The 15,094-nt window shown below is 39.3% G+C and overlaps 1 protein-coding gene across 5 annotated transcripts in view; it reads right to left on the bottom strand.

Moving 5' to 3' along the window:
• Positions 1 to 4,475: 4,475 nt before the first annotated feature.
• Positions 4,476 to 15,094, bottom strand: part of LOC306801035 (putative RNA-binding protein Luc7-like 2) — a 31,544-nt gene continuing 20,925 nt past the window's right edge. For 4 of the 5 annotated variants that reach the window (XM_079303667.1, XM_079303663.1, XM_079303666.1 and 1 more), the window contains 8 exons: positions 14,453 to 14,551; positions 13,489 to 13,599; positions 12,685 to 12,828; positions 11,537 to 11,713; positions 9,428 to 9,519; positions 8,527 to 8,556; positions 7,463 to 7,657; positions 4,476 to 5,460 (listed from right to left, as the gene is read on the bottom strand). In XM_079303667.1, coding sequence (XP_079159793.1) covers positions 5,268 to 5,460; positions 7,463 to 7,657; positions 8,527 to 8,556; positions 9,428 to 9,519; positions 11,537 to 11,713; positions 12,685 to 12,828; positions 13,489 to 13,599; positions 14,453 to 14,551 — 1,041 coding nt within the window. In that variant the 3' untranslated portion in view covers positions 4,476 to 5,267. The remainder of the gene's footprint in view (positions 5,461 to 7,462; positions 7,658 to 8,526; positions 8,557 to 9,427; positions 9,520 to 11,536; positions 11,714 to 12,684; positions 12,829 to 13,488; positions 13,600 to 14,452; positions 14,552 to 15,094) is intronic. The other variant, XM_079303665.1, reaches the window with a different exon arrangement.

The raw sequence follows: 15,094 nt of genomic DNA, 5'->3' as shown, positions 1-15,094 counted from the left end.
AGTAGTTAAAGCTCTGAAAAGAGGTGGTGGCAGTTCTTTACTCCCATTGCTCTGCTGTAAACCAGTTGGAGCTTAGGAAGATTTGAAGGCAGCAATTTGAAAAGTTACAGTGGTTCTAGTGCAAAGTCCCCACCCTCTTACCACCTTGTAGAGATGGAGGCAGAGGCTCCAGCAGGGATGAATGTGCCTGAGGGCCAGTGCTGTAAAAGTGCCTTCTTTGCAGCCTCTCTGAGCCAGCACCTGGAACGATTTCTAACCTTTCTGCACTTCATACTTTACCACAGTCAGCATTTGCAAGATTTCGGCCTGGGAAAGGGCTGTACAGCCATGGCAGCTCCTGCTGCTCTCAGGCCCTTTGTGACCTTGCTGGTGTCCAGCCCTGCTTTGTTGGTAGTTAATCCTGCCTTTCTGATGGTGCATCTCCTAGAACTCTGCTTGCCTGCAGTGTTCTGGCAGCACCACTGAGCCTAGGGGAAGGGATTTGGGATTGCAGTTTCTCCAGCAACAGGAAGTGAAGAGCCAGGAGAGCTAAGTCATGAGAGAACTTTCTAATTACCCGCCAACTCCATTATATGCCCACAGTGGGGAAAGCAGGGATAAAGTGGAGAGCCAGGGCTAGAAGCAAACATTTCTTCCTCTTTCCTTGTATTTCCAGCTGCTGATAAAAGTCCTGCCCAGCAGTCTGCTGCTTCCCAGTTTTGCAAACTGCAGTGAAAGACAGATTTCAGGTCTTACTGAAAAGAATAAATAATTACATAAGTAGTAACAAAGCAAAAATTTATTAAGCAAGTGGAAAAAAAAGTGATCAAAGCAAAAAACCAAAAAGAACCATCATGCAGGACTGGATGAAGAGTGCATTAACATTTTCTATAAGCCCTTGCATCAGAAGAAACTAATCTCTACTGTCTGTGGAATAAAGGATGATACTGAGGAAGGTGACATATGAAATACAGGACAGAGAACAGTAAACTGGAGGGGTTATCAGGTGCTGCAGGCTCCTACACAACACTCTCACACTGCCATCACCTCCAAAGCGTGGCTTAGTCTGCATTTATCCTTAGTTTAATGCTGACTGCAACCATCTCCTGTGTCCCTACAGCTATACCCATCTGCTTGGATGTACCCACCCAAGACCTTGGCTGCCTTGCACTGGCCCCAGGGGTCTGAAGTCTTGCTACCATTTTCTCCTCAGCTACATAGATAATCCCTGCTCCAAGGCTGATTAACATTTGCTCAATCATCCCTTTGCACTGGCTTAGAGAGCTGGCTCACATATTTTCCCCCATTGCCTGTGGGGATGGGCAGTGCAAGACAGGCTGGACAGAGGGAGGAGCTCCAGGGCAGCCTGCCATTGTAGCAAGGGGATGTTAACTCCCAAATTCAACAGCTGGTGGAAGGCAAGGGGACAGAGCAACAGCCACCTGTGCCAGCTCCACTGGCAAGCTGTATGTTGGGTAACAGGATACAGTGGGACTAGGCCAAGCACCTCTGCTTGGAAATGTCACCATTTTCCTGTGTAGTTCCTCCTGCTACAGTGGGAAAAGCAACACACAGGCTGTGTGTCACTGGGCCAGACTGCCCAGGGACATGGCTGAGTTGCCATCCACAGGGGTATTTAGAAAGCATGAAGATGTGGCACTTAGGGATGTGGTTTAGTGGTGGGCTGGGCAGTGCTGGGTTAATGGGTAGATTCGATGATCTTGAGGGGCTTTTTCAAGGTAACCAATTCTAGTATTCCATGTTCAGGACAGATCTCATTTCTGGTAATATATCATTCTCCAGCTCCTTATCACCTTAACCTTTTTGTTTTGCACTCCCCTGACTAATCCGGACTGATTATAAGATATGAGAATGATGCTTGCAGGTTCACTGCAATTCAAACACTTTAAATCAGTTAAATAATTTACTGTTTCTGCTTCTTTTATACATCTTCAGTTTGATAAAAACTGCTACGGAGCTACAACTGCATCAGCAAAATTTCTGAGATCTCAAAAGCTGACAGCATCCCTTGGTTCCCTCAAGAGCTCCATTTCATAATCTGTTTAACCACAAAGACTAAGGTCAGTCCTTACCACTCTTCAGCTGTACAGCAGGAAATTTGCAGGTGATGAATACCTGAGTTTTGCACACCTGGAAATTGAGGTCATTGGGTTCTGATAGGTGGAAAATCCGTATTTAGGCACAACTTTCCTCTTCTGATAGATGCTCCAAATCTTTTGCATCCTAAGCGTGTTCCATCAGTCATCTTAATTTTTTCTTCCCAACTGCACTTCAGTCCTGTATTTCCACAAGTAATCCAGATTATTTTATTAGGAAATCAGAGATAAGCCTTACCCTCTTGCTTAACATTTAATGTGGTACTTCCTCTACATAAGGGAACACCCAAACCCAATCCTTCTTTTGTAATTAAATTTAAAAGCCATTTGTAAAATGAATGGTGTATTATCCAGATTTTGCTAGTGTGGAGTCTAGGCACTGTTTTGTCACAGTATGCAAATCTCAACCACCCTCCCTTCCTCCTCCTTTTTACAATACAAAATTTCTAGATGCTGGCTGCAGGGGGAAACAAGTCCTCAGTGTTTCTGGAACATCACTATTCCAGAAAGAATTCCAAAGGAATCACTGGCACTTGTGCTATGTAAGATATATCTAGAAATGACCTTTTGTGACACCACTAGAATTCCATTAACAACTATGCATAGATGTTGGCAAGCACTTACACTCTGGCTGTACCAGATGGATGAACTCTGGTAACTTCTTCATCAAGCACTTGGGCTATCCAGGAAATCAAGAAAACAGTCCCAGGAAAAAAAAAAAAAACTCATGCTCAGAATTCAAATGGATAAATAAATTTTTAAAAAAGGGTTAAGTAATTAGTCATAATCACTTTGGGAGCTTAAAATTATGTGAATTCAAAGTGGAATGTGCAATGCTGGATCCAAGTCCTTGCAGAGGTGTAAAGGTGCTGTTCTAGCTTTCACTGACAGCCAGTACACTGCTAAATTATCTTCTTTGTTAGAATTATCACCCATGTGCTCTGACCATACAGAAGATGCTACAGAAACAACAAATGCAGAGTGAATGGTATTACACAACGACGTCAGCAGGCCTTCACAGGCACTTGCACTAGGGAGGGACAGAGGCTGCACAACCTGCTGGAAATGCCAATAAATCATTACAAACACTGCTCTTAAGCATCACTATTAGGTAACTCAATGATATGATTATGATCACAAGGAAAGAAATTTACCAGTATCTAAATTCTTCTATGTGGGAGTAGGGCATATCTGAATAGTTTAAATACCCCAAAGCACTTTCAATCCAACAGAATGGACAGCAGCCCCTTTATGTTTTGTCAGCAAAATGGACTTGGATCAAGGGCACTCTCAGCAAGCTGGTGCAGTCGCACACTGGAGTAAAGGGACACCATCCACAGGGACCTCAACAGGCTTGAGGTGGGAGTCTGTGCAAAGTTCAAGAAGTTCAACAAGGCCAAGTGCAAGTCCTGCAGCTGCATCAGGGCAATTCCAAGCAAGGATCCAGGCTGGACGATGAACAGATGGAGAGCAGCCCTGCTGAGGAGTTGGGGTGAATGAAAGGCTGATCCAGCAATGTGCACTCAAAGCACAGAAAGCCAAATGTGTCCTGGGCTGTACCCAAAGCAGTGTGGGCAGCAGGGTGAGAGAAGGGATTCTGCCCCTCTGCTTTGCTCTGGTGGGACCTCACCCACCCCACCTGGAGTGCTGCATCCAGCTCTGGGATCTTCAGCACAAGAAGGACCTGGATCTCTTGGAGTGGACCCACAGGAGGCCACAAAGACAAACAGAGGGATTGAGCACCTCTCTTGTGAGGAAAAGCTGACAGAGGTTCAGGTTGTTCTGCCTGAAGAAAGGCTCTGGAGAGATTTTACAGCATGTTCTAGTACCTAAAGGGAGCCTACAACTGGAGAGGGACTTTTTACAAGGGCATGTTGTGACAGGACAAGGGAGAATGGCTTTAAACTGAGAGGGTAGATTAAGATTGTACATTAGGAATCAATTCTTTGCAGTGAAGGTGATGAGGGATTGCCCACAGAAGTTGTGGATGCCTCATCCTTGGAACTGTTCTGTGCCAGGCTGGATGGGGCTCTGAGCAACCTGTTCTAGAGAAAGCTGTCCCTGACCACAGTAAGGGGGTTGGAATTGCATGATCTTTAAGGTCCCTTCCAACCCAAACTGTTCTATGATTTTGACTCCACATGTTTCTGCATTCAACGATTTTAGAATAATCAGGATTGTAAGCAGAATGACTATTTCTCCTAGCGCACACCTGTATGTTAAAAACTCTAATAATCAGATGCTTTTAAAAAGACTGAACTGCTAGTTAACCACCTTAAGAGACCAGTATATCCTTGTTAAGTTATTGGACAATATGGTTTCTTTTTAATTTTTTTTTTTATTTCTTTTGTTCTTAATTTTTGTTTGTTGTTGCTGGTATTTTCTGTTTGTTTTAATACAATTAAAGATGAACTCCACAAGAAAAAGCAGAAAGAGTCCTTATGGAAAAAAAACAAATATATTGAACACATACCAATCAAATGGTACAGATATGGGACTGGCTTTGATTTCAAAATTTAAGTAGAAATAAAAAAGATGTAATGCAACAGCTGTTCAATTTCCAAGTCTAAATAGGCACTGTAAAAAGACATTTCCGCTTTCTCCAGCACACATTCCTGTCTAAATGCTCCCACTGTAATCAACTCCTAGGATCCCAAACAAAAATAAAACCCAACACTGGGAACATAATCTCAGAGTAAAAGTTAATATCCATCCACCCACCCTCTTACAAAAAAGCAAACAAAAAAAAAAAAGTCCCCCAAAATACAACCTTTCAATGCTGCTGTTTTGACCGGAGCAGAATTGGAGAATTTATAAAGGTTCAAAAGCACCCAAGGCAAGTAGTACAATATAATTTGTTCACTAACTTGTATTGGAAAGGAGATTAAAAACATTGATATCTGCATCTTGGTACATAAAACTGTCGTCCTGAATAAAGAGAAATCTCTCAGAAAAGTTTTACAACTTGGTGGAAGTCCAGGACCCAGCTTTAGGCATCATTAATTCATGGGGTTTAATTCTGACTTTGTTATAACCACTTTCATATACTGTACAGCTACCCTAGTTGGATCAGTGTTGGAACTGCTCACCGGTGTCCCTTTGAACAACTGTAAACTAAACCAAAGTATGCAACTCCATAGGAAGCTAGAGACCAGGTGAATATACAGCCAGTTATATCTCCCCTGCTTCACGCTCCTCTGAGCTCCTGGGCTCTTCCGATCGGCCGTTTGCGCTTTCGTACGAACGTTTCTTGTCCTTGAAATCCCGCGGCGACCTCTCCCTCGAGCTTCTGTCTTTGTCGCGGGATGTTCTATCGCGATCTCTTGAACGCTCTTTGTCTCTGGAAGATCTTTCTTTAGAGGATCTGAAAAGTGCAGTGTGTTTGAGAATTCAAGTTAGACATGAATTGGTAGCTATCAAACAGCACTTAGATTTTATATTTTTCTTTTTTTGCCAACCTAGCTTTAGATTTATATAAACAGAAGTGTATGAGAAGACATCAATCATTCTACTCTCCTCCCTTTCCTACTTCCCATTTCAAAAGACAAGTACTTTGAGGTAGGATTTAATTTAAATTTATTACAGAGCCCAAACTAAGTTCAACATGCTTCGTTGCATCTCTCCTTTCAGCCTCCACCTGCAAGTTTGCATTAACTGGAGTTGAGAAGAAATTTCTCATCTGCAGCCTCTAGTTTAAGAACAGTGTCTAGCCCTTCTCAGACTATAAATTACAAACTTAAACACATTTAAAAACAGGAGTTTGCTTAAAAGCAGGGGGAAATTAACTTGCATAATTCTGGAAGGGAGAATCTACATGAGCCAAATACAAACTAAATCTGGAATCTGTTCTACAACCATATTTTGTTATAAGAATTAAGCCTTGTGTGACTTGGAAAGGCTGGGGTAGTGTTATTTTTAGATATTTTACAGGCATTTTCAAAACCTTTATAAGGAAGACAGAAAAGACCTGTTTTGTTAAGCAAACTGTGTAGTTTTAAACTAAATTAGCTACCTATATGGGAGAAAAATGGATTAGACATCCTCCTCTATATTCCCTTACAGATGTAATTAGGTCTGTTTTTAAAAAACATCCCATCTGTATTTTACCATGTACTGCAATCAGAAAATATTCTAACTCAGATTTCTACAGAAAAATCCTAACAGCTAGCCAATAATTTCCTAGTAGAAAAATTTGGTACTCTGGACAGTGAGACTATACTCTCTTCCCTTATAGAAAGTTACTGTCACTTCACTTCTAAGCTTCCAAACTAAGCTCTGCAAAATGCCCCTCTACTAATTTCCTTTTGTAAGCTTACAAAGAAGTGACCTTTCATGTTAGTTGCTCATCTGAGAAGATTACTTTCCCTACAATGTAGTGTTTTGCAAGACTTAGTACTTGCAAAAAACGCTGAGATCCACAGGCATTACCCTATTCCACAAACATGTCAAAGAAAAAGAGAAGCTACGTGTCAAATAAGAGCATCATCCTGGAGTTAGAACTGCTTATCAAATATCTTATGCCCAAGTTTCCTGCAGAAGTAACAATGATTTGACTCCTGAAATAATTGGAACTGTAAGCCCTGCATGTGTGGCCACTTCACAACCTGACTTTTTATCTTCTTGCAGGTCAACAGTTTCAAGGCTTTAAGACTAGGCACTCTTTCACTGTACTGTCTTTAAGTATGCCACAGTGAGTAACCTATGCAAGAAAGGAATCCTGTCTATGAGCAGACCTCCCTGTCAAATGCCTTGTTGTGCAATCCCAACTCTTTTAAGTTATGGTCATCTCACTCATGTAAAACAAGCCAGTCAGTCCCCAGGAGCAGACAGAAACTGAATTTTTCAAAAGCAACAGCCCCAGCCTGCCCCCTGCAGTAATCTTTCCATGAGAGGTCTTTGCAAAGCACAATCTTCTGATGCAGTGCAAAAAGTTTACTTTCGGGCATACCTTAACTTACTTCTATCTTGTGCAGTTCACAACAGATGGGCTCTGGTGTTGGGAGCAAGAGCCCAAAGGAAAATCTGAATGTACTGACAGTAAAATGACTGCTGACATCCCAGGGTTCAAAAGAAAATCAGCTGTTTCACTTTCTATGCTGCACAAAACTGCTATTATCAACTTGATACCAATACGCTCTAGCACTCTTCCAAAACAGAAATAATATATAGCCCTATTACTGTTACATAAAGAAAATAGAGAATAAATCACTCTAGTGTGTCAAGTCATAAATATGCTGAGGTTGTAACTGAAAGCTGAAACACTCAAAATGTGTGGAAACTACTAAGTGGAAAGCATAAACTTCATTTAGTGTGAAAATTCTCAGTGTGTGTTAGGAAAAGCCATTTAATCCCAGGGCAACAGTCACCTCTTTTTGGAGCTGCGCTCTCGGCTCCTCTCCCTGGAGCTGTGCCTGCTTCTATGATGGCTGCGGCTCCGGCTGCGGCTGGCGGAGCGGGACCGGTGGCGGTGGCGCTTCTCACGGGATTTGGAGCGAGTCCTCCTCTTGCGCTCCCGCGAGGCCGAGCGAGAGCGGTGTCTGCGGCGCTCTCGGGACCTGGATCTAGGAACAGAGAGGGCTCACACCACGCTGCTCCCCAGCCACTCTCACCAGTGTACTGTGAGCATTGTGCACTCTGTGTGTGAGCACATCTGTGTAGAGAATGGCCTGCAGTGTTCAGAGCCACTGCAGTGTCTGAGTCACAGGCAAACGGACGGGGGAAAGCAACATTAGAAAGGCTACAAACTCCTTTTTGACTAATGCAGACAATTTTATAGTTAATTCATCACTGTATGGCTACAGCATAGCCAATTCAGGCTCCTGAAAGCAAATCAAAGTATGAAAAAATCTACTTCTTTACATTTTAAACTAGTGCCTTTATCAGGCAAAGAAGAACTTCATGATGCAGTGACAGGGATCATCTGCCAGAAGCAATGTTCTTTAAAAACTGCACTGTATTGTTCCCCATAGCTACAACCACAAAACGCATCTGGAAGGTTCTAGACATCATACAATTTTTTTTCCCCCCATACCTTACTGGTGACCTTCAACTGTGTGGATTTGAAAGAACACTCATACTATTTATGGGTGATCTGATGAGTTAACCTGGTGCTTAGGGATTTTGAAAACATGGGCTATCACCAAAAGGGATTAGCCAGAAGCTTTTGTAAAGAAAAAGCAATTCTCTGTGTTTTAGGTGTTACTTGGGACATGAAGCTGCATTGTAATAGCCACAAAATAGATGTAGATGTACAAACTCAGTAGCATGGTGATAAATAGTGTACAAACACACAGAGAGATGACTATGTAACAGAAAGCTTTGTTTGTAAAGATGGACATCTTAAACTAACAGTGCTAGACAGACTTAAAATGTTCCAGCTTGTGAAAGGCTAACTTCACCGCTGGTATTCCTTGTCTGCAGATTTATATACCTTTTGGCATGCTTGCTGTGGGATCTGGACCTGAAATAAATGGAAAATAGTAATTTTTCTAAAGAGAATCTCACTATCAAATAAAGTGCAATTTAGTAATAATAAACCAGACTAGTTGACCTGTTACTGTATTTCTTGTTTTAGTAGCAAGTATTAAATGGCCTTTTATTTGATGTCAGATCTTTGTAACATTTTTATCAGGAAACACATCCCTGTTTTGTGTTGGTTGTTTTTTTTATTTTATTTTATTTTTGAGACTACTCTACTAGAAGGTCAGAAGATTATCTAACCAGTTTTTTAACCTGCACCCCCTCCCACAGAAAATGCTTGCAGTTAGAGGCAGTATTCCCTTACTTCCTGACAGGCAAATAGTACAAATTGCAACAGATTTCAGAAATTCACACTGTTAACGTCTGAAACTTGACACATTGAGAGATCTGCAGCTCAGGTTCCATTCCACCCTTGCCCCATCAGGCCTGGAAGTTACTATTTCACAGAAGAACAGGGAACTGCTTTCTTTAATCATACATTCAACTACTTCCAATAAGGAAAATTTCTAACATCTCTGAAGAAAACTGCTAAGAGATGTAAGGAGCTCATGTGTGTGTAAGCTCACATCTGTCAGATCTCAAAACAAAGTACACACCTGAAAATTATCTCACTTAAAGGCCCTTTGTTCAAATAGGTAGAGATGATACCATCAGTACTTTTTAAAAAGGCATTTTATGAGAACAATTCCATGTTTTAAGATTTAGAATGAAATTCCATCTCAATCTTTCTAAGTTTCCAAGGTATGCAAACTACTGTAATTCTGCAAATTTAGAAATGTGCATGAACTATAGAGTTTTCTTAAGAAACATAAATAGGTCATACTGTATATGCAATTAAAACAGATCCCTACCTCCTTAGTTTCTCCCTTTCTTCTCTTTCCCTCTCCTCTCTACGTTTCAGGCGTTCCTGATTTCGTTTCTCCTGTTTATCAGCCACAATCCTCTGAAAGCAAAAGAATATGTTAAGTTATATTAAAACATTTCTCACATGAAGGTGCTATAAAAACCATCTAGACAGTTAACAATCAGCTAACATTGAGTTTCCCTCAGGCATATCCCCTTTCCCTTGTGCATATTATTCCCACTCTCTTCCTCAGTATATATATATATATACAAATCTTTTTTTTCTTGAAGAAACAGGAATTATTGCAAAAGAGCTGCATGTGGGTGTTACACGAAGACCTGAAATATGCAGAGTTAAATATTAAGATTTTAATAAAGGGGAATTCATAACAGTAAGACACGTCTTTAATGTGAGAGTTTCCATGCCAATCCTATCATATTTTGGACACAGAGGAAAGGCAAAAAGGAATCAGAACCAGGAGAGTTAATTGTTTCTTAAAGGACTTGGTTGGGCCAACACCTAAGTTTTGAGGCTACTTGTTTCTGTATCATGACTGTGGGACAAAGTTAGAGCAGATGCTTCAGCTGGTCGCCCCCAGGGTGAACTCACTACTACTGGGGACAAGGCACGCTCAGTAGAGGGCCCTCAGATGTGGAACTCACAACTGGAGATCTGGCCAAACCCAAGTCTTGCCACCTTCTGGACATGATGCAAGAAATTCAACTCTTTGTAAAGACCTTCTTCTGAGAGGTGGAATTGCCCCAGCAGCATCTTGATTAGATCTCTGAGGAGAGCTCTGAGGAAGGAGGGGATAGTTATTGTTTTCTTTCTTTACTAGCAAAGCACTTTGAAAGACTTACTTATTGATGCTTTGGGAATGTGAAATAGTTATCCATGCATATGTTCTTCCAAATGGTGTAAATAATTAGTAATTTCTACCCTTTATGTCAAATTATATTTATATTTCCTTGTACAATCTCAGCAATTTAACTACAAGCAAGGTTTCTTGTTCAAGTGACTCTTTGCATAATTTTATGGAGGAATGAAAGAAAGCAGACACGACCTGTTCTAAGCATCGACGATTTAAATTACACCAGCTATAGTTAAGAGCCTAACATCATCAGCAGGCAGAGTTGGGCTCTCCAAAAGGTAAATCACAATATCCATGCAAGATAGCTGGAATATTACAGAACATAAACTGAGTCAATGTATTCAAATCCAGTAGCAGTAATTTCTGCTCTTAAGACTTCAACCAATTTAGCTACTGGCTTTAGTGATTTCTACAGTTAAAATGCTTAATTGAGCTGTCAACTCCATAATGTGTACATTAAGGTCATAAATGGCATCAGTGTTCAAATCCATCCTCTTGAAAACTAGAAGTCCAGAATATCATTCCAGTAAGTCTTTCTTCCAGCATATGATTTCTGGTCAAGATAGGTTATAATATTCCAACTGGATTTCCAATGTTCAAGCTATAGAGAACATGCAACCTCCCCGTAACAATTATTTCTGACTTCAAGATATACATAATTTTGTATTCCTGCTTTGAATAGCTACAGCCATGAATAGTTGGATTCTATTCAAAGTAATTTCCTAATCTTTGTCCAGGTAAAATAGAGAAATTGAGTTTTAGTCATTCACCATACAGTAGGTTGTTTGAGTTCCAAGCATTTCTTTACATTTTTTGGAAAACTTTTCCAAGTGTTATCATCCTCCTTACTACATGCTCTCCTATTTTCAATGGTCTCCTTATTACTTTTAGTCAATCATCTGGCTTTTAAAAGCAAAGTTCATTTGGCTCTCTTCTGTGACTTGCAAGTATGTTTCAACATTGCTATTGTTAATTTGAAATACAGTTCTCCATTTTACAAGGAGATTCAAATTCTTTCTTCCCAAGTTGCATTACTTTGAATGTGTATTTTAATCTACCTCAGAGCAAAAGAGGTCATTTTACAAATCTATCCAGGTAATTGATGCTAAATTAGAATGTTTAGTGTTTTTAGGCTAATGAAATCCGGAAGTTTAAAGTGATATGAAAAAAAATCACACACACAGAGAAATATGCCTGGCAAATAATTAAGTAGGAGCACACACAAAAAGTGTAAGAACAATTTACCCTGAGTTCTTCAAGCTTCTCTCTAATTTCAATAAATCCCAAATGTAGTTTTCCTCCAAAGTGATCAGCAAGTCGTCGGTCATTGTCATGAAGACCAAGATAAGCTGAGCACACTTCACAAACCCGTAGCTTCTGCTGCTGAAAGCTAGAGGCAGGCATAGAATTCCTGTATACTTCCTAGAAAAGAAAAAACATTTGCTGTTGCTTCAAAATGCACATAAACATAAGGATGACACTTAACCAAATTCAATGTACACCAGAATGCCCTTTAGTTAATTCACACTGTCTCATTAAGATCAAGGCATGTTTCCTTATTTTAAAAACTGAATATATTTAAAAACAGGACATCAGCAATTGGATTTACAAGCTAAAAAAAAGTTGGGTAATTACTACCTTAAGATTGTATTACATAGAAAGATGAGCAACTTTTTATTTACAAGAATGAATATATATTAACTATGTCAATGTATTATGAAAATATGACATTTTTAAATTCTGAAACCCATTTAAACCAGTACTACTTTCCCGAGAAATCTATCTGGGTTTTAGACACTAATTAAACACATTATCTGAGCAAAATTTACCTCAAGACATTCAGATGACAGACCAGCAACACTGCCAGCAATCCTTCTGGGTACTATTTAAACAACTGCAGATACTGATTGCAAAAATTTCAGTATCTTTGTCTAATACAATATGGAAAAGCTCTTGGTGAGTTGTCACCTGAACATTACAAGGATTATTTTGACTTTTCTGATACACAAGAACATGAACTTTCTTTTATTGAAGACAATGGATCACTTCACTGAAGCTTTCCAGCACGAGTTAACAGGGTTGCCACAGTAAGAGCTGTGAGACCAAACCAGGAAAGTCAGTGTAACCATCACAGCCACGAGTGTAGTGTCCACAGATACAACTGACCAACACAACAAAACTAAGATAAATGCAAAGGAAGTATAATTTTAATGGTATAGGAGTGTATTGAAGAGCAGAACCTTTAATTATACAGGATGCCACAAAGCAATTTCTTTATTTTTATATGTACTAATTAACTAAGGAACTGACAAAGATGTCTTGCACAGAGGCCAAGCAATTTGATATTTGACCCTGCCCTCTCCATCCCCCCAAGCCTTACACAATTAACTTACTTCTGCTTCTCTCTTCTTTACCCGAGCCTTCTCCACTTCATCCATTACTTTTTGAGATTCTTCCACATTCCCATCAGCTCCAAGCTGTTCTACTTTGGCCAACAGTTTCCCAATTTCTTCATTCAATTCATGAACTCTTTCAGCCTTAAAAGATAAGAAAAAGCTTAACACAGAATACTTTTAATTATGGAGAACAATCAACAACTATTGAGCTATGATATACAAAATTAGAAGAATAAAATTAAAAGAAACACACAGAGAGAACTTCTTCAGTTAGAAGTGAAACAGAAAATGCCTCTCTGCAAAAAACACAGAGAAAGGCTGAGTTACAAGTCTATGTAAAATTCTAGAAGACAGTTTTGCTCAGCAAACTTCAAGTAATTCACACTATAGTCTATACCAGTCTTGAAAAATTAATATTTGTACAACCATTCCTCCTAGCATTTGCATATATGTGCAGAAAAATTATAGGGTTTTTTGCATTCAAAAAATTTCTAGAGAAAAGGACGTAAATTTTGTTTACTTTACAGATGACATTTGGATCAAAAAGTGTAAGAATTACTAACATTTCTATAACATGGATTCAGAGTCAAATTTCCTGAGGTCAAAAATATCACAGAGGTCTCTTCCCTTTGTTCTTTTCTGTGCATTAAAGGCAGATTTAGGAAGGACAGAGAAAAAGTATTACTTTTCCCCTTTCTTCAGCATGAATTCTCAGATTTGATATATTTTCAAAACTTGAAACTGGCTCCTTAGAAAAACCAGCCACTAAAAAGACAGCAGTAACTTGTCTGACATGCTTACTTTAGCTGCAACTTCAGCACTGATCTCTTCTTGAGTTTCTGCTAGTCTTTTCTTAGCCACTTCTGTCCGCCGGTCGCAGTCTGCAATAAATGACTGCAGGTGGTCCATTGCCTAAAACATCAGTAACAACAAGGATCAATGCTGTCAACAATATAAATGTTTCATTAGCTGTAAGACTTCTGTTTATTAAGGCTTCACTTTCACAAGATTTCATTAGCAATTAGTGAAATTATAATTTAGTAGTTTATGCTGACTAATCACACATATTCATACAAATGTTTTAAAAAATTATAGTCTACACACTGTCATAGCTTCTAAGTATTTGCAGAAATTTGGAAGTGAATCTGTCTTAAGTCATCTCAAAGAAGAAGAAGAAGTACTGAGTTTTTCTAGTGGCACTAAAATTCTTGGAAGGCTATCCAGGTTCACTCCATCCAGCCAATACATGTAATACTGAAACTTTTTTCACTAGAGTTTAAGAAGGTATATTAACCATTCCTCCAAGTAACAATTTAAAAAACCAAACTCTTGTGTCCTAGCAAAGATTAACTTCCTAGTTGGGGGTTCAAAACAAAACTATAGTGTATGGAAACATAGTATATGATTTGTTTTCTCCAATACCAAATTACTTTCTTTGTTAAGTGTAGAATTTAAAACTATCTTCAAAACATATATAGCTTTAACATTTGCTTGCTATTTGACAATACTAAGACAGCACTCAGGCTCATCATACTCTGAGAGGCTGTTAACAGCTCTACCTAGAGATGACTACCAACACAAAGCAGCATATAATCATGAAGCAATTATCTTTCATGTAACTGTGCCAAGAGTTTCTTTGTCTCTGTAAAAAATTACTTTTCAAAAGTCTTCCTTCAGTCTGTAACAAAACTCATCTGTTGCTCAATTCATCCACCTAAGTACACAAACTAATGTTTTCTCTCCACCATTAAGACAAAATACATACATCAAGCTCAAAGAAGAAATCTTGATCTTTGGATGCTATTTCATAGTCTGCCCTTAATGCCAGGTCATGCACTTTGAGGCATTCTCCAAGGTCCATTCTCTGAAAAGACAAAGGCAACGTGGTTTAACTTTTCAAAAGTGTCATGAGGAATAAGGTTAGGATGATTTTCTTCAACAGTCAAATATTCTGAAGCAAGGTATCTCCTCTGTGGTAATGAGAGTTTAACAAAGCTGTAACATGATACCAGGTCTTTGATAAACATGCATGAACCAGGAAATAACAGCAGAGAGAATGAACAGCTTATCTTATAATGATGGCTGCTTGCATAACAAAGTATCTTTAATGCCCTGCAAAAAATGCTATTTTACTGGAAGTTCAAAAAAGTGACTGAAGTGGAACATCATGTATTGAACTTAAACAGTGTAGTACAGCCAAGTTCCACAAAAACAACAGGCAATTAAATGGCCAAATTCTCGACCTGAATCTGTCTGCACACTCCATGATAATGTGCTCCTGTTATATTCATCACCTGATAGCTACAACCACAGCTCTGCTGTAAAGTGCTGCTTAAAAAACATTCTTAAAGCGTTTCAAGTAGAGCAACCACAAGTCAAATCCCTGCAAAACATTTTGTAAATGGGG

The sequence above is a fragment of the Erithacus rubecula genome (genome assembly GCF_903797595.1).
Source record: "Erithacus rubecula genome assembly, chromosome: 4".
Lineage (NCBI taxonomy): Eukaryota > Metazoa > Chordata > Aves > Passeriformes > Muscicapidae > Erithacus > Erithacus rubecula.
This window is presented reverse-complemented; position numbering and strand designations above follow the sequence as displayed.